General features: G+C 43.3%; 4 protein-coding genes across 10 annotated transcripts in view; all 4 read left to right on the top strand.

Moving 5' to 3' along the window:
• The window catches only part of oatx (organic anion transporter X), a 5449-nt gene extending 3814 nt beyond the window's left edge, over window positions 1–1635 (top strand). For all 3 annotated transcript variants that reach the window (XM_017041587.2, XM_025065503.1, XM_008333347.3), the window contains exons 16-17: window positions 664–791; window positions 892–1635. In XM_017041587.2, the coding sequence (XP_016897076.1) occupies window positions 664–791; window positions 892–1018 (255 nt within the window). In that variant the 3' untranslated portion in view covers window positions 1019–1635. The remainder of the gene's footprint in view (window positions 1–663; window positions 792–891) is intronic.
• A 37-nt stretch (window positions 1636–1672) lies between these two features.
• pwwp2a (PWWP domain containing 2A) lies at window positions 1673–6482 on the top strand. Its single transcript, XM_008333344.3, has 2 exons — window positions 1673–2917; window positions 4145–6482. Exons 1-2 carry the CDS (start codon window positions 2049–2051, stop codon window positions 5859–5861), a joined length of 2586 nt encoding a protein of 861 aa, XP_008331566.1. The 5' UTR covers window positions 1673–2048; the 3' UTR covers window positions 5862–6482.
• On the top strand, window positions 4981–13267 carry slc23a1 (solute carrier family 23 member 1). Of its 4 annotated transcripts, none has more exons than XM_025065501.1 (16): window positions 4981–5020; window positions 7002–7071; window positions 7437–7496; window positions 7829–7981; window positions 8180–8337; window positions 8432–8520; window positions 8673–8740; window positions 8815–8996; window positions 9101–9221; window positions 9383–9539; window positions 10132–10279; window positions 10364–10469; window positions 10555–10684; window positions 10768–10911; window positions 11323–11418; window positions 11506–13267. In XM_025065501.1, the coding sequence occupies exons 3-16, from the start codon at window positions 7479–7481 to the stop codon at window positions 11730–11732; spliced, it is 1797 nt and encodes a 598-aa protein (XP_024921269.1). In that variant the 5' UTR covers window positions 4981–5020; window positions 7002–7071; window positions 7437–7478; the 3' UTR covers window positions 11733–13267. The 4 variants fall into 4 exon arrangements, with proteins under 4 accessions (XP_024921269.1, XP_024921270.1, XP_016897249.1 ...); XM_025065502.1 differs by lacking the exon at window positions 4981–5020 and adding an exon at window positions 5419–5451; XM_008333346.3 differs by lacking the exon at window positions 4981–5020 and adding an exon at window positions 5926–5945.
• Window positions 13268–13799: 532 nt separating this feature from the next.
• On the top strand, window positions 13800–17169 carry chmp1b (charged multivesicular body protein 1B). 2 transcript variants are annotated; one of them, XM_008333342.3, is made up of 8 exons: window positions 13800–13986; window positions 14642–14739; window positions 14844–14990; window positions 15224–15292; window positions 15379–15486; window positions 15923–15966; window positions 16047–16119; window positions 16205–17169. In XM_008333342.3, exons 1-8 carry the CDS (start codon window positions 13971–13973, stop codon window positions 16247–16249), a joined length of 600 nt encoding a protein of 199 aa, XP_008331564.1. In that variant the 5' UTR covers window positions 13800–13970; the 3' UTR covers window positions 16250–17169. The 2 variants fall into 2 exon arrangements, with proteins under 2 accessions (XP_008331564.1, XP_024921272.1); XM_025065504.1 differs by lacking the exon at window positions 13800–13986 and adding an exon at window positions 14049–14066 and having other exon boundaries at window positions 14636–14739.
• Window positions 17170–17502: the final 333 nt, after the last annotated feature.

Raw genomic sequence — 17502 nt, 5'->3', positions numbered from 1 at the left:
ACAAATATTTCATTTAACTCCATTCCTGCGATCTATAGTGAAAGTGAAAATGAATTATTTGTCATTGTGACACAGCACACTGCACACACAACCAAATGTGACCTCTGGTTTTAACCCATCACCAAAGTGAACAGTGGGCAGCTTTAAGCGCCCGGGGAGCAGTGTGTGGGGACGGTGCCATGCTCAGGGCACCTCAGCGGAAACTTGGCAGCTGCCCTACATATAGGTCCTGTATATACAGTACATAGAGCCTGAGCAAGATCAGTACTGTGTGTCAAAGTTAGTGTCAAAGTTAATAAAGTGGTAAGGATGCTACACAAATTTGGATAAATGCAGTAACCACAGTGCTCTGCTTGTTTGTCAGGTGATATTTGTACTTCAGAACTGTTCTTTAGGACTGTACTACATGACTGTACTTCAGGACTGTATTTTATGACTGTAATGGATCTTTTTAAAGAAGCTATGGTTCATTGTTATTTGCTGGCTGCAGCTATGGTTGCTGACTGGAAGAGAGTTAAGTGACCTACAGTAGCTCCAGGTGACTCACAATATCAGGGAAAACATGGCTTAGTTTGGGTGCAGCCCATTACATTTCAAAGACGTCTTCATTATCAGTGACTGACACAGGAAGTATGTGTTGGCTGAGTAGTGTGTGATCCGCAGGTACTTCCTGCACTGCCCAGTATGGTCTATGGTGGGGCTGCGGTCTTGGCTGGGTTCTTTGCCTGTTTCTTACCAGAGACACTGAACGTCCCACTACCAGACACCATCCAGGATGTAGAAGATAGATGGTCAGCTAATGGCTAACACTTAGCTTCTTGTGCAGGCTTTACTTCAACCTGTTGACCAGAGGAATGGTAGTGCTAACATGTTACTTTGCTTGTTTTTAAGCTCTACACAACGTCCCTACTTTCAGCAGAAAGAGAGAGTTACACTTCAGGTGGGCTTGGTGTCATCAGAGGGCGTGGCTTTGAAAGAGCTAAAGGAAAGTGATGCAGCTGGTCTCAACAGACTCTAAACCATCAAGAGCCAAAACACATGGCTGCAACATTACCAAAGAGTCTTTAATGCTGTGGATAAGGGCTGTAACATCATGAGATCAAAGATGTTCCCATTAATAATATTTTTTAATTTAAAAATACCAATTACTGCAGTGACTGTGACTGAAACATTGCATGAGAAACAACAATAAAGCGGGAAAATTTTTCAGGTTCAATTGATCAGTGATTGATCAGGAAATCATCCATAAATGATCATTGATAATGAAAAAGTTTGATTGTTGTTTTTAATGTGTCGTTTTAACATAACATTCTTGTGATGTCATCATTGATGATTGGAGAGTGAGAAAATATTGTTTGTTTATTGAGTGATAGTTTTGCTAATTATCAGATTATTTATAAATTGTTGAAATATTAATTAATTCTCTTTTCTTGTTTTGATTTTTAAGTTTTTGTTCAGCAAATATTACATAAATTATCTTAAAAACAACTACCTTGTAGTATCATCTTTGTCATCATCATCATCATTATGTAACCTTGCAATGAAATAAACCATAGGTAGTGGATTAATTACATGATAAAATCATTGGACAAAAATGAAATATTTGTGATGTTTAAAATAAAAACTAGTTTAATAGGAAATTCCCCTTAATTCAAGCGTAGTGTTTTTTGACACACTGTACAAAACAAAACAAACGTTTGCACTGGTACAATAGCACATTTAAGCCAGAAACGCAAAAAGGCTAAATGTGTCTGTGTTACGTGTATTAATGTTATGGATTTAGCGGCTTTTCCACATGTTTACTAATACGTCACGTGATCACATCCTTATTGTCTGATCGTTTCATTTTCATTCCTGCAGCTTATTGTTTAACGGAGACGCCCCCTGGTGGTGACTCCATGACTCATGTCACCGGTCTCAGCCTACCAGAGCACTGGCTCTGCTGCACGTTCAGTGATTGATTGCAGTTCAAGCCAATGATTTAGGATCTATGCAGCCTCGACGGAGCATGGGTGGGACTTAGCATCTGGGCAGCACAGCGGAAGAAAATGGCGGCCGTGGCTGCAGAACCAGAAGCTGCGGCGATCCCAACAACACCCACCGGGGCTTTAAGCGACGAAGATTTGGTAGATGTAGCCAAGGAAATCCCAAGCGTCTCACTGGAGTGCGAGGATCGCCCAGAGTGTGGTCCGACCCAAGAGCCGCTGTCCCCGCAGGTGGATGATGGCGGAGAAGAGGAGCAGCACCGCCATGTCAGGCCGGAGCTGGAGTACACGGCGGGAAAAGATCTTTCTGAAGAAGTGATAAGTGACTGTTCCGTGGAGCGGGCCAGTCTAGAACGGTTCTCTTCTCCACTCCTGGGGGATCATGAAGGCGGCGGTGGTAACGTGTCGAACCAGTACCACAGCATCCTCTCTGACCCACAACCGTCCGCCGTCTTTCTTCACTCCTTGCCGGCAGCACCTCCCGTCACTGAAGCCGGTCTTTCTCTGGCCGAACCGGCAGTACCGACCACCAACGTGACCACGGACAGAGCTGAAACAGTGGGTCGAGACCGGGGATATGCGGTTCGTGTCCTCAACGAACAGAGTTCCGGACCAGTGGACAAAACCAAGTTGGACGGTTCTGTTCCTGTGAGTCTTGAATCAATTCCTGGGTTCGACCAAAAAACGTCCGGGAACGACGAACTGACGGGCCGCGGCCTGAAGGACTCAATCCCGAAGAGACGCCAGGTGACGGACTCGGTGACACTCGATGAGTTATCTCAGCTTCAGGCCCCAGAACATGGACTAAGTGCTCTAAGTCCTGGGTCCGAGGTTCGGGTCTGCTTAGACCACGTGATTGATGACGCGCTGGTGGTGTCGTTTCGGCTGGGAAAGAAGGTTTTCTCCGGAGTTCTGATGGATGTTTCTAGAAGGTGAGGATGAAAAACATCAGCAGCTATACCGAATGACGTCATATACGTAAATTATATTTCAACGATGACCAACGGTGTTTATTAGAAAAACAAACTCCTGTAGAGAGTGCAGCAACGGACTGAAGACTGGAATCCCATGATATACATACATTAAGTAACAAAGTGATTATAAATAATTTATGCAAATACACCATTCAATCAAAATATGAATTAATTTATTTATATCCTCTGAGAGTATTTTGTCACTCACTTTTATCAATGCCAATGAAAGAGTGAGAAGACAGAAACATTAAAGACACTTTTTTTAAAAAAGTCCCTTGTTTACAAAATAATATTGTCTTTTTTATAATAAAAAGTTGGTGAAAATAAAACCCAATATTATTCAATAATGAACTTCCTTCATACAAAAGATGTCTAAACAATTGGATGCCATAAATAAATCAAATGTATCCATACACCCTCTCTCTCTACCTCAGTTCCTTGTTTTTCTTCCTTAGCTGCAGCCCTAGTCCAGGCCTGTTTACAGAGCTCTTTGGTTACACCTGTTATGTTTAATTGGTTTAATTAGGATTTAAATGATGCAAAAGCAAAAAATAAAATTGTCTTTAAGTTGTTTTTTAACTGAAAACACAAACTGTGCAGTTAATGAAATTATTGATTCAGATTATAACTATACAGAAACAGGAAAGCAGGAGAAGCCAGGACTTATTGACAGCTGAGATGTGGTGTGTATCCTATGTATTATAGAACACACACCGCATCTCAGCCGTCAGGAAGTACTGGCTTGTTGTTCATTACAAATATGTATGTATTTATATATTTTGTAATAAATTGTGGACCTGCACTGCATTGCTGATGTTTTTTTTTCAAAATGTAAATATTATACAATATTATTAATTAATAACAACATCCTCAATATGTAACTGCTAACAGTTAGCTCCAGACTCATCCAAACATGTTCTGGACTGTGTTTTTAGCTAACAGACCTAGTGATGGAGTAACCAGTGGACTGGCGTCTGTGTGTCAGTTGTTAAACAGTGAGACAGTGGGACACATGGGGCAGTGGTGGGTTAGTGGTTAAGGAAGTGGACTTGGGTCCAGAAGCTGCCCCCTGCTGACTTTGGTGATGGGTTAAAAGCCATGTCACATTTTGTTGTGTGTGTAGTGTCACAATGATTGTCTTCTTTCTTGTCTTCTTTGTCTTCTCTCATGTGTGTCTGTCTTTAGATTTGGACCTTATGGAATCCCGATCACCATCTTTCCACGTCGAGATGATCATGGTCGATCTCAGGTGTCTTTGAAGATGGAGCCTGTTGCTGACAACAATCCTTCTATAGAACAGGAAATGTCAACCCCCCCTCCTCACTCCTGGGCTCCCAAACCACCACCTTTGTTCCAGGAGGGTGCACCATATCCTCCTCCTCTGTTAATCAGGGACACGTATAACCAGGCCTTACCTCAGCCACTCCCACGCAAGATCAAACGACCTAAACGACGTTATCGCTGCGAAGAGCCCACCTCCATCATGAACGCCATAAAACTTCGTCCTCGCCAGGTGCTCTGTGATAAGTGCAAAGGTGTAGTGTCATCAGTTGCCCATAGGGATGCGCGGCGTGGTCCTGTGGATCTGAGGGCTGATGAGCCATCTCGGCGGCGGAAGGCTGTAGATGGTCCTATTTCTACAGAGGTGAAACGGCTGAGGAACGATGACAGAGGACGTGGCATCACGGATCGCCGAGCGCCATCAGGAATCTGTTTGTCATCATCATCAACGTCACGCAGGGTCCTGAGGGGCACGGTTTCATCGTCATCGTCCAGACATACGAGCTTGAAGCTGAACTCTAGGAAACCTCTGGACAAAAGTAATCCCAGTGAGAGCTCCAAAGTATCTGTTATCAAACTGGCCAGAAGTCCGCAGAAGCTAGCGACACATCAACATAACCAAGATCATACCAGGGTGGTGACCCGGGCGGCCACCTCGCAGAACCACAACCAGAAGGTTCACTTCACCCGCCGCCTTCAACAACTCAGTTCTTCTCCTGGGGCTTCAAACTCCTCCCACACTGTGGCTCTACCACCCAGAATGCGCCTCAAACCCCAAAGGTACCGTACTGAGGAGAGCCAGGCTCCTTCCTCCTGCTCCTCCTTCCTGACCAGGCACATTACTCGCTCTTCGCCTCCCAAACCTTTTTCAAGCCCTGCCCTAACATCAGACCCTGACCCTACGACTGAGTTTCTTTCCTGTGATCCTCATGTTGAAGTACTACCTCATAGAGAGGTAGGGGCTGATGGCCCCCCTTCCTCCCTATGTTTAGACTCCTCTCGCTCAGAATGTAGCACCACAGGGACACCTGAAGCCCTGCCCCCAGAAAACCCATCATCTTTACCCCCCCCCCAGTCTCCTCTTTCATCGTCCTCCTTTTTAGTCCCTGAAGGACACACCTCCTGCCCACTGACTCCTAGGTCTCATAGTAAGGAGCTCCAGGCCCCCGGCGAGGAGGATGAGGAAGAGGGAGGAGAACTAAAGCGACGACGTAAGTCTTCCACATCCTCCTCCTCCTCATCTTCCTCTTCTTCTTCCGTTTTTTCTAAGTCTGTGTCTAAGTGTGCGTTGCCGGATGGTCGGACCGTGTGCGTTGGTGACATTGTGTGGGCCAAGATCTACGGCTTCCCCTGGTGGCCGGCACGTGTGCTAGGCATCACAGTGGCACGGCGTGGTGACACTGGGCTTGATGTTCGGCAGGAGGCGCGAGTTTCGTGGTTCGGATCTCCTACGACATCGTTCTTGCCCCTGTCTCAGCTGTCGCCCTTCCTGGAGACGTTCCAGTCTCGCTTTGACAGGAAGAGGAAGGGGCCGTACCGTCGTGCCATCGCTGAGGCCGCAAGTGCCGCCAAACAACTAACGCCAGAAGTCCGAGCGCTGCTCACACAATTTGAGACGTAGCATTCGGTTTCGCCCCATTGTTGCCTCTGCAACAGTCCTGTCCTATTGGCTAAGCATGAGCAGACAAACAGATGGACAATGGAGGTGAGGCATGTATGACATTTTGTTGGGTGGGTGAGGTTACTCTACCAGTATTTGTTGAAGATGGGGCGTAGCTATTCTGCCAGTGTTTGATGGGGAAGGGGCGTGGCTCTTTTCCGGTTTCAGGATACATGAGTATGTCCTTTCACCATTAGGTTAAGGCTCAAGGAAACTGATTGGTCTAGACTGGTCATTAACCTCATCAATATTCAAGAGAATCCACTTTCGGTCGATGGTAGATCAGTCATATGACATCACTGCTCTTGAACCCGGTCCCTGTAGCCCTGTATTACCTCAGGTTCTGATCAGTCTCTAATCACATGGCACACTAATCAATCACCACAGATTTGATTAATGAGGTTCAGATCCAGTTCCAGGCTCAGTTTGAGTCCCAGTGGATACCAGTGGACCCTCAGGTTCCTCCTATATTGACCCATTGACTCTGCCCCTTGGTAGTGTGTTTTTTGCAAACAGAGTTGACATCTTTAACTTTTTTTTCCCCCTCATGTTTCAAATCTTGAATAAAACTTTAAACTTTGATTTGCGTAGTCGTCATTTAAACTTTCTTCTTCTCGCCTGGTATATTTAGTGCAGATGTGAGACCTTCAAACAGATGGTTGGCTAATTAACATTACACCGATATTTATCATTTAATACATTCAGTTTCTCACCTGACGTCATTGATTACAGGTCAACGTTGTCTTGAACCAGTGTCGGAACAAAATCAAAAGAAAATCCTTTGGCTCTAGCTTGTGGTTACAGGCTAACTATAATGTTTAGGGGTTAGCATGATTGTTTGTAAGTGTTAACATCTGTGTCAGGGTTAACAGCAGTGACTAAGACATGTTAGCATAGTTTTAGAAAAAAAAACGTGTAGAAGCTTTTTAAATCGGACATTATTTTGTCATGAATTGGTTTTTAATTCACTAATATTCATTATAAACCTCACATCAATGACAGAACAGCAACTGACTTCTTATCAATAAAACTGCTTATTGATGATCTGATGATGAATGGTAATGTGATCGACTGTTGATGACATCATCTCTCTCTCTGCAGCGCCACTATGAAGAGCTGCTGACTGAGAATCCTGATTGGCTGACAGCCTGTGAGCGGAGTCTGATGGCTGGTAATTGGTCACAAGGACAAATAAACAAAACAATAATTGATAAGTTATCAGGGATAGCTGAGTATTTCCATGGAAACCTGGTTTGTTTTGGTGACATGACATGTCACCAATACAAACCTGGTTTGTTTCCAGACAAGTGAGAACAAGAAGATGAGATGAAGAGAAAGTTCATGATGAAGATGATGACGGTGACACTTTCTGATCCACTCTGTTGTTTATGATCAAGTCCATAAATGTCAATAATTGACAACTAATTAATAAACCTACTTTTCAGTGGAAACAACACGTGACGTTTGTGTGTGTGTGTGATGGTTAATCTGTATGGACTTTCACCTCACTTGCTCACTCACGTTTCTCTCTCTAAGTTTTCTGAGCTCATTTTCCCAAGACTCACAGCTGAAGGTGACATGGGCAAAAAACTGAAGGTAAAAGTTGTTAGGACTGGGAACTGATTATTGGTTATTGATTAGAACAGCAATTGTCAATTATACTGGTTTACATGTTGTTTTTAGATAGATAGCACTTTTTTATTAATCCCTCGGGAGTTCCCTTTGGGAAATTAAGCAAATTTAAAATGTTTTACTGGTTAACTGGAATTATTAACTTGTTTGTGATACATATCTTTAATTTGCTTTTATTAAAATGTAAAAAGGTGAATCTAATCTAATCCAGTTAGATTTGAAATCCTCACGTTGTGGATCAGGAACTGGTACTGTTTAGAAGTAGAGCTGAACTTCTCTCATACGAACTCTTCCAGAAAACCTGTCAGAAGGAGCAGCTGACTGAACAACCCGTGGAAGAGGAGTCATGTGTTCCAGAACCAGGAGAACCAAACAAGGTGGCAACAGACATGATTTACACCATTGAAGATGCTCCACCTTGGTACCTGTGCATTCTACTGGGACTGCAGGCAAGGCCAAGTTAAACTGAACTTTAATCTGGGTTTAAGTGTGATAATGTTAGTGATGCTGATGAAGATAGTAATGAAGAAGAAACTGAGTAGCAATAATAATGAGTAACATGATTATGAAGAATTTTAATGAAATTTGGATGATGATGATGATGATGGTGATTGAGAAGCTGAAGATGATTATGTTGTCCACTGCAGCATTACCTGACCTGCTTCAGTGGGACTGTGGCCGTACCCTTTCTTTTGGCAGAGGCCATGTGTGTGGGTCGGGACCAGAACACTATCAGTCAACTAATCGGAACCATTTTTACCACAGTCGGAATCACAACGCTGATCCAGACCACTGTGGGAATCAGGTGAGTCAGGGATCAGTCTAAAAACCAGTCTTAAAAAATCTTGGTAACTGGAGAGAGAGTGTGTGTGTGTGTGTGTTTGTGTGTTTGTGTGTAGACTCCCTCTCTTTCAGGCCAGTGCATTTGCTTTCCTGATTCCTGCTCAGGCCATTTTAGGTCTAGATCGTTGGAAGTGTCCCACTGAAGGTAACAAAGTTTTGAGTGACAGTTTGATCTTTGACCTTTGCTTGACCTTCTTGTCTTCTACTGTGATTTCTTTTTCCTGCAGATTGTGAACCTTTTGTTGTGGTTTGTATTAAAAAATAACAATCTGACTTGTGTCAAATTTGTCTTTGCAGAAGAAATTTATGGAAACTGGACACTTCCTCTAAACACATCTCATGTTTGGCAGCCACGGATCAGAGAGGTATCAGGTCCAAATGCCCTAACCCTAACCCCGAGCAGAAATGCCCAGATTGATCTTTTTGTCTTTATTGACAGATTCAGGGTGCTATCATTGTGTCTAGTGTTCTGGAACTTCTGTTGGGTCTGTGTGGGCTACCAGGTCTGCTGCTCGACTATATTGGCCCACTGACCATAACACCAACCATCTCTTTGATTGGCCTGTCAGTCTTTACCACAGCTGGAGACAGAGCTGGGTCTCACTGGGGTCTTTCAGCGCTGTGAGCCATCTGTCTGTTTCTTCATCTGTCTGCCTGCCTACCTGTCTGACTGTCTGTCTGTCTTTACAAGCTATCTGACCTGGACCTGTCTGTGTTTCCCTCAGGTGTATTTTGCTGATTGTACTCTTTGCTCAGTATCTCAGATCGACATCACTTCCTGTTCCAGTTTACAGTCGTGGAAAAGGCCTGACATCAACCAGAGTCCAGGTCTTTAAGATGTTTCCGGTAAAAACATATTGTTTGTCTCCTTCTGCTCACTCAGAGTTGGGTTATGTCAGAGATTAGAGTTTGATTCTTTCTGTGAAGATCATTTTTCCTAGTTTACATTTGTTGTTGTATTTGTTTGTTTGTTGACTGTCACTTGTTGTGATGGTGTCATGTCTTAGATCATCTTAGCCATCCTACTGGCATGGCTTGTCTGTTACGTGCTCACTTTGACCAACTTGTTGCCAAGCAACCCTGAAAAGTACGGACATAAAGCTCGGACTGATGCCCGTGGAGACATTATAACATCAGCACCCTGGTTCAGGATCCCCTACCCCTGTAAGTCAGCCAATCAAGATTATACACGCACTCACAGTTCCCTTACTCCTGCCTTCAACTATGGCAGTGGTTCCCAACACCAGTGGTACGCGAGCGCTCTCTAGTGGTACGTGGGGAAAATTCATATAGCCTACGCTATTTATATAAATATGTACATATATATATGTTCTTTTTACCTTCCTTCATCCTTGGGATCCTTCCTTCTTACTGCCTTCCTTCATCCTTGGTATCCTTCCTTCTTACTGCCTTCCTTCATCTTTGGTATCCTTCCTTCTTTCTATCTTCCTTCATCCCCGGTATCCTTCCTTCTTTCTACCTCCCTTCATCCTTGGTATCCTTCCTTCTTACTGCCTTCTTTCATCCTTGGTATACTTCCTTCCTCCTGCCTTCCTTCATCTTTGGTATCCTTCCTTCTTTCTATCTTCCTTCATCCCTGGTATCCTTCCTTCTTTCTACCTTCCTTCATCCTTGGTATCCTTCCTTCTTACTGCCTTCCTTCATCCTTGTTCCCATGTTTTCAGAGGTCAGAGGTGACAGAAATCCAGGTGGAGCTGATGACCTTTGACTTTCTGTGTCTGCCGTCTTCTGATAGGTCAGTGGGGACTACCAGTGGTGACGGTTGCTGGTGTTTTGGGAATGTTGAGTGCGACTCTTGCTGGAATCGTGGAGTCAATCGGAGATTATTATGCTTGTGCTCGTCTGTCTGGAGCCACCCCCCCTCCAGTCCATGCCATCAATAGGTGAGGCAGGAAGTAAACAGGTTCAGGTTCAGTTAAACAGACTGTGGCTGACTGGCCTGACCATATGCTGGTGTTGTGTTTCAGGGGAATCTTCACGGAGGGAGTGTGTTGCATCATTGCTGGTCTCTTAGGAACAGGCAATGGCTCCACTTCCTCCTCTCCGAATATTGGCGTACTTGGCATCACCAAGGTAACGAATCCTGGACATAGTTCTGCCTAGGAACTCAAAACCATAGAACCTATGTGTCAGTGTTTCATATATTGACCTCTTGCAGGTGGGCAGCAGACGGGTGGTGCAGTATGGAGCAGGAATAATGTTCCTGTTGGGATCCATTGGAAAGTTCACAGCACTGTTTGCATCACTTCCAGATCCGATTCTCGGTGGAATGTTCTGCACACTATTTGGTAAGTGACCAAAAGGGAGTTCTTCTGCAAGTTTCTGTGACGTCACAGAGGGATTTCCTGACAGTTCGACTGTGTTTGCTCAGGCATGATCACGGCTGTGGGGCTGTCAAACCTACAGCTGGTGGACCTCAACTCCTCCAGAAACCTCTTTGTTCTTGGATTCTCCATGTTTTTTGGTTTGACACTGCCAGCATACTTGGACTCACACCCAAACTCTATACAGACAGGTTAGACCTGTGACATCTGTCTATACCTGAACCCTTTAGACCAGGGATGTCAGGGAACTCATTTCAGTTCAGGGGCCACATACAGCCTTATTAGATATCAAGTGGATCGGACCAGTACAGTCATAACAATACGTCCATGATTTTCTCATCTGTTTCCATCCAAAGAAGTATATTTTAGATAGAACTTTATTAGTCCCTCTGGAGTTTCCTTTGGGAAATTTAGGACGGAATATTATTTTACAAAACATCATGAATATGTTTCCAAATTCATCAAGCGGCCTGGATTGAACCCTGGCCCCGAAGACCTTATGCTTGACATCCCTGCCCTAGACCCTCCCCAGTGCAGCACTGTGACCAGTCAGCCAATCACATCACATCAATGTGTATATCACAGATCTCTCCTGCTTTCAGGTGTAGCCGAACTAGATCAGATTCTCACAGTTCTTCTGTCCACCGAAATGTTTGTTGGAGGTTTTCTGGCCTTTTGTCTTGACAACACCATACCAGGTAGCACACACACTGTCAAGGAAATATCCGACTGATGGTGGCGCTCATCCGCAGCTCCAAAAACAGTTGTCATTTGTTTTCCTTTAGGAACTAGAGAGGAAAGAGGTTTGGTGGAATGGACATCATTTTCTTCTTCTTCTTTGTCTTCATCTTCATCCTACGACCTGCCACTAGTCACGCCCTTCATCAGACGGATATCATGGCTCCGCTGGTTTCCCATCAGCCCCTCTTTCACAGGTTTCAGGGCTTCAGAAAAAGACGACCTAAAAAAAGAAGTGGAGGAAAACACTGACCCCATCATTACCCGGGTGTGACTGTGATGTCACCAGCCATTGTGATATCATTATCTGCCACTCAGATGTCACCCATCACTGACGTCATGATCTGCCACTGTGATGTCACCATCACAATGTAAAAAAAAAACCCAAAATCAAAGCTGCTTAAAAGAGATGAAAATTCTTGAATTCTTTTTTACAGAGAGTAAAATTTAAATCTTAGATGACATTTTATCATCAACAACAATAATAATAATACGTGAAACAATAGTATTTTCTGATTGTGATACATTTGAAATCTCAATTCAAAGTGGAGTCAGTTTGGTTTTGTAGGTTTTAGTCAAAGTTGCCTGTTTGTCCATTGTGGGCTACTGTAGTTCCTGACAACAAACAAACAAACTGGAACCATAAAAAACAAAAGCACAATAAAACTTACATTTTTGTTTTGTTTGTGATACAAGGATATCAAATAGTTTTTATCATATGATGAGATCATGATGGCATCATAAGTAGATGTTTATAAATATTTAAATTTTCTTTTTTAAACATTGTATTTAGGTTTGTTTTGAATGAAACGGTTTTAAACAGAACATTCCTGAAATGTATTGATTTCACTTTTGTCTTTCAACGAAATATTTCTTAGTTCATTTAGGATGTTTTTTTATGTTACCACTCCGCTCAACTGGGGAACGTCATCTGACAGTCCCAACACCTTCACATTGATGGAATGAAGGGGGAGGTTTGAAGACCCAGTTATTCAGAGAGCACCTCCTGTTCTAGCACTTTCCTGTACGTTCCTTCTCCTTCTGCACTGATCTCCACCCTAGTTAAGACGTCCCACTTTGATAAATGGCCGTCTCCTTCAAGAGTTCCTCCATGAAGCTTGATTTATTGTACATAATTTTGGTAAAAGTCTGAATCTCAGTTTGGGTTCATTTAATTCTGGTTAATCTCATTCTGGTTCCAGTGTGATTGTGAACAACTACCTTAGGTTGAAGTTCTTGGTCATGTGACCACAGTGCTTTCTTTGTTTGACATGTTGGTCCAAGAGACGATGATGTCATCAGGGAGAGGTGTAATATAGGTCACGTCAACATGGTGACATGTGAGTGAAGTTTACTGATGGTGAAATCATAAAGGGCAGACAGGGGGCGCTGTACAGCAGTTCAACTGCCATTGGTTTGAACTGCATCAGGGACGGAACATTAGCACCAGTGGCTTGCCGCACCGCTAAGACGGTGCTGGTCACAGGAAGTTTGGAAGTAGCAAACAGGAAGTACTGTGTTGTTCTGGACAGGGCTTGCTGTTAGGAGGAAGACTTAAAGGAACCGACCTGTTTCTGGATCCAGTAGTACCTTGCTTTGAGGCAGTGGTGTGTCTCAAAGCAAGGTGCAGACTGACTCCCTCTGCACAGACTTGGTGTCGACTATTTTAGGAAGGTGATTGACACACAAGGCTACAGCTGCACAGACCCCAGGTCAGAGTAGAACTGAACTGATCAGGTCTGTTGAAGTCCAGTCCTTGTTTGTATCGACCACGTTCACAAAACGAGAATAAAAGAGATTTTATTTAAATTTGTTCATTTTATATATACATACAGTATACATAAACACAACCCTGTGAAAAAAGGGGAATTTATCAAGAGTCAGTGTTTAAACTAAATGTATTTAAACAATTAAAAGTCAATAAGCAGCAGATCCAGGATCAGTGTTCAGTGGAGAGAGCGAGGAAGTGGGGGAGACAGCAGAGGGAGGGGATGTAATCTCCCCCTTTTATTTCTGAATGTAATACTGTATAAGATGTAAAATCAGGTAGTTCTGAGCATCATGGGAATTCTCTCAGCAGTCTCAGCATAATGGTTACTGGAACTGAAGTGATCAGAGAAGAACTGGTTCAGACAGTGGAGGTGTGGAGTAAAGATCGAGTACATTTCAAATATAAAAACGGTTTCCTTCAGAAATGAATGTAATCAATATGAAAGAAATAAAAACCAGTCTGTCGTGCACCATGTCTCACCTGGTCTTTCCCCTCTTCTTCATATTTCAAGAAGAGGGGCGGAACACGATGACGTCTATTGGAAGCTTTCACGTGATTTCTGACGTAGCAGTTATTTTGGTTTAGACACCCGGAAGTTGAAGAATTATTCGACGACGACCGAAATCGGAGTGAACCGTTGCAGTTTCACCTTCGTCTGATTCGTTTCTGCTTCATTTTGTTTGAGGTTTTCGGGCAAATTGTCAAGAGTTGACATTTGTAGGAACAGAGCTGTGCCTTAAGATGCCGAGCATGGAAAGTATCCTCCCAGGAAAACAGTGGGGAAACGGGTAGGATCGTGGCGAGCACACGGGTGTTTTAGAACCAGCACATTTGTTGGTGTGTTTATTGTTTTTTCTCGTGTTTTTGTTTGTTTGTTTTGTTTTTACCTCTAACAGGACGTGTAACAGGACGTACACGGACTGATTTTTTGTTAGTTCCGGAAACGTTTATGGTCGTGAATGAGTCCACGGCAGATGTTCCCAACAGCCGGGCCTCAGACCAGGACCGGGCGTCAGAAAAATAAAAATAAACATCATAATTTGTAATTAGTGATTTTGAGCTTCTTCAAAAATATATCATTTCAAACATCCCCCTTCACCTGTAAAGATTATTAATCGCGTAGAAGGCTTCGAGTTTAAGATAAAAGGAACTCTGACCGTAAACTTTTTTGTAACAACGCTTACCCCATAAAACAAAACCATCATTTGCCATTTTCCCGGTTAATCTTTTCTTCACATAATCAAGATTTTAAAGAGAATTTGTTACATTTTGTTTGTTATAGTTACAACTAAGGTCACAGGTTAAATCTTGACCCAAACCTGAGTCATTTAGATGCCAAGGTGCTTGAGTTCTGTCCATTTCTACAGTGTGTGTGTTTGTGTGTTTATTTTTTCTTTAACTCCCAGCTTAAGAAAATCTTTTCAATTTGAAGTTTGCTGCAAAAGAACTTCACAGAAATGCCAAGAAGTGTGAGAAAGAGGAGAAAATGGAGAAGAGCAAAGTAAAGAAAGTAAGTGTTGGTTGTAGCTACACTGACATCCAGCTTTTAGAGATGTGTGACTGTGTGTGTGTGTGACTGTGTGTGTGTGTGTGACTGTGTGTGTGTGTTGTCAGGCCATTCAGAAGGGAAACATGGAAGTGGCCAGGATCCACGCAGAGAACGCCATCAGACAGAAGAACCAGTCCGTCAACTACCTGAGAATGAGTGCACGTGTGGATGCGGTGGCAGCCAGAGTCCAAACAGCCGTCACCATGAACCAGGTGACCATGGGTTAACACTGAACTGCACTCTGATTAGATGTTTATGTAATAGCTAAGGAGCTAGCCTGTGATGTGTCGTTCCTCTGGGTCAGCTGATGTGTTTGTTACCTATGGATTACTTTGTTGAAGTGAACTCATGTTACTAATTTACACTAGTTCACACTAGTTTATATGTTAATCATTGTAAAGGGAGCAACTAGTTAACGTTGATCAACGTTCGTGTCTCTGTAAAGGTGACAAAGTCGATGGCTGGAGTGGTGAAAGGCATGGACGTGACCTTGAAGAGCATGAATTTAGAAAAGGTCAAAGGTCTTCACACTTATACTCACACACACACACACACACACATACACACACACTTACACACATACTCTGATTGTTTCCTCAGATTTCTGCTCTCATGGACAAGTTTGAGCATCAGTTTGAGACCCTGGACGTCCAGACGGCCCAGATGGAGGACACCATGAGCAGCACCACCACACTCACCACTCCACAGGTTCTCCAGCCCACGGCAAACCTCATTGATTCAAACATTGACTGTAAACGTTTTCTCTTCTGTCCAGATCTGTGACCTAGTTTGTTTTTTATTTGGAAACAAACTTTAGTTTTACGTAAACATTAAATCTGGATGGACTAAAGGTGAATATTATAAAGACCTGAGAATGAACTCAGAAGTTCAACCATCAGGAGTATATAGTGTCTTTATATTGGAGGGTCAGCTCTAATACACATTTGATATGATCTCACTAGGGGCCATATCTGGCCCACGGGCTGAGTTTGACATCTGTGGGCTACATGTTACCCTTACACTTGCACATAGTAAATAAGCAGCGTGTTACCAATGAACATGAAGTAACCCTTGTGTTGTGTCCCATGGTGGACGCTGTTATATTTTTAAATTATAACCAGTGTTAATGTTTTGTTTATTCCAGAACCAGGTTGAGTCGCTGCTGCATGAAATGGCAGATGAAGCAGGGTAGGCTCCTCCTCCTCTTCTCCTTGGCTAACATGCTAACATATTAGTCGTTTGCCTTACCTTCTTGCTGTTGTGTTTAGCCTGGACCTGAACATGGAGTTACCTCAGGGACAAACTGGATCAGTGGGAGCAAGCGTGGCCTCGGCTGAACAGGTACTTTCTCTTCTTCACCTTAGATTCTTCTTTTGTTTTTTTGTCCTGATCTCCTCACTTTTCATCTTTCCTCTGTTGTCTGAAGGACGAACTTTCACAAAGACTTGCCAAACTCCGGGATCAAATATAAGACCCCCGCCCCCGTGGATGATAACACCTGAAAATACTTTTCTCTAATGTTTATTATCGTCGACCTGATTCTCTAAGATTTTGTCTTGTTTCCTAAAAAGTTACATAATTTCACAGTAAAAAAGCAACAGCTTTAACACAGATTATTTTGGAAGTGTTGATGTGGGGGGGTGGGGCCTCATGATGAAGCAAGTTCCAGTTTATCTATGGTCTGTATGGTTGTAGTAACTGGTAACTATGGTAACTGGGCCTCAGAAAGGCTGTTTCTTGTAACTGTTTCAGTTGACTTATGATTTTTCTCCTGACATTAATGTTTTTCTCTGTAGTTTGTCCTGTAAACTGGGGGGTCTGGGGAGGGTGGGGGTTACAGTTGATTGACAGAGTAAACAATAAAACAATGATCACTTTCAACATTTCTGTAACACTGTTGCTGACTTCCAGCCCAATCTGCTGGAGTAGTTTTTCTGAGATGATGGACGGACGTCAACGTCAATAGTAACGATGGTGAGTAACGCTGCTGCAATATAGGTCAAAGGTCATGAACACAGATGGGTTCTGTGGGTTCTCAGTGGTCCAGGTCAGGTTCCGTCGAGGGCAGTGTTGGAGCGCCCCTAATGTTATAAAAGGTTCACTTTCTCTAGGATTACTGGTCATTGTGTTCACCTGGTCACTGGTTACCACAGAACTGCTGTTAACCCATCACCTCAGCCAGCAGGGGGCAGCAGTTTGTGGGGATGGTGCCATCCCCAGAGCACCTCATTGGCAACTTGGCAGCTGGTGGACTTGAACCTGAAACCTTCCGGGCCACTGCTCCACTGCTGATTATTGTGTGTGAACCACATGTGTGTGTGCTGGACATTTATGGAAATACACAACAAATCACCTCTTTCATTGGTCCAATAAAACGTGTTTAGCTGCTCATGAGTGGACACAAGCCTCCGAAAACCAGTTATGATTTCACCCATGAATAATGTATAATGATGTTTTTACACAACATCAACATGTTGATGTAATTCACGAAAGTATTTATTTACAAAGACAATAACTCTGTTCACATCTACAAGAAGTGAAAACCACAAAATTTTATGATTTCATGAATAAATAATTTATGTCGGGTGTCACGTGACAAATGAATGAACATCAGATATCAGACTTAATTTATGCCCTTGTTCGACTCTCAGCCCACAGTCACGTAGCTGATCCACAGCTGCGACTTGACAAATGAACGAAAGAATGATCCGTATGAACAATTCT

This window comes from Cynoglossus semilaevis, chromosome 19 (genome assembly GCF_000523025.1).
Source record: "Cynoglossus semilaevis isolate Cse_v1.0 chromosome 19, Cse_v1.0, whole genome shotgun sequence".
Classification (NCBI taxonomy): Eukaryota; Metazoa; Chordata; class Actinopteri; order Pleuronectiformes; family Cynoglossidae; genus Cynoglossus; species Cynoglossus semilaevis.
Note: the sequence above shows the minus strand (reverse complement) of the source record. Positions and strands in the feature narration are given on the sequence as shown.

Coding starts and splice junctions, on each gene's coding strand:
- slc23a1 (XM_017041760.2), top strand. CDS start 7,380: ATGGTTAATCTGTATGGACTTTCACCTCACTTGCTCACTCACGTTTCT. Junction 8,521..8,672: donor TTGGAAGTGTCCCACTGAAG/GTAACAAAGTTT, acceptor TTGTCTTTGCAG/AAGAAATTTATGGAAACTGG. Junction 10,685..10,767: donor AATGTTCTGCACACTATTTG/GTAAGTGACCAA, acceptor GTGTTTGCTCAG/GCATGATCACGGCTGTGGGG.
- pwwp2a (XM_008333344.3), top strand. CDS start 2,049: ATGGCGGCCGTGGCTGCAGAACCAGAAGCTGCGGCGATCCCAACAACA. Junction 2,918..4,144: donor CTGATGGATGTTTCTAGAAG/GTGAGGATGAAA, acceptor GTCTGTCTTTAG/ATTTGGACCTTATGGAATCC.
- chmp1b (XM_008333342.3), top strand. Junction 14,991..15,223: donor CAGCCGTCACCATGAACCAG/GTGACCATGGGT, acceptor GTCTCTGTAAAG/GTGACAAAGTCGATGGCTGG. Junction 15,967..16,046: donor GAAATGGCAGATGAAGCAGG/GTAGGCTCCTCC, acceptor TGTTGTGTTTAG/CCTGGACCTGAACATGGAGT.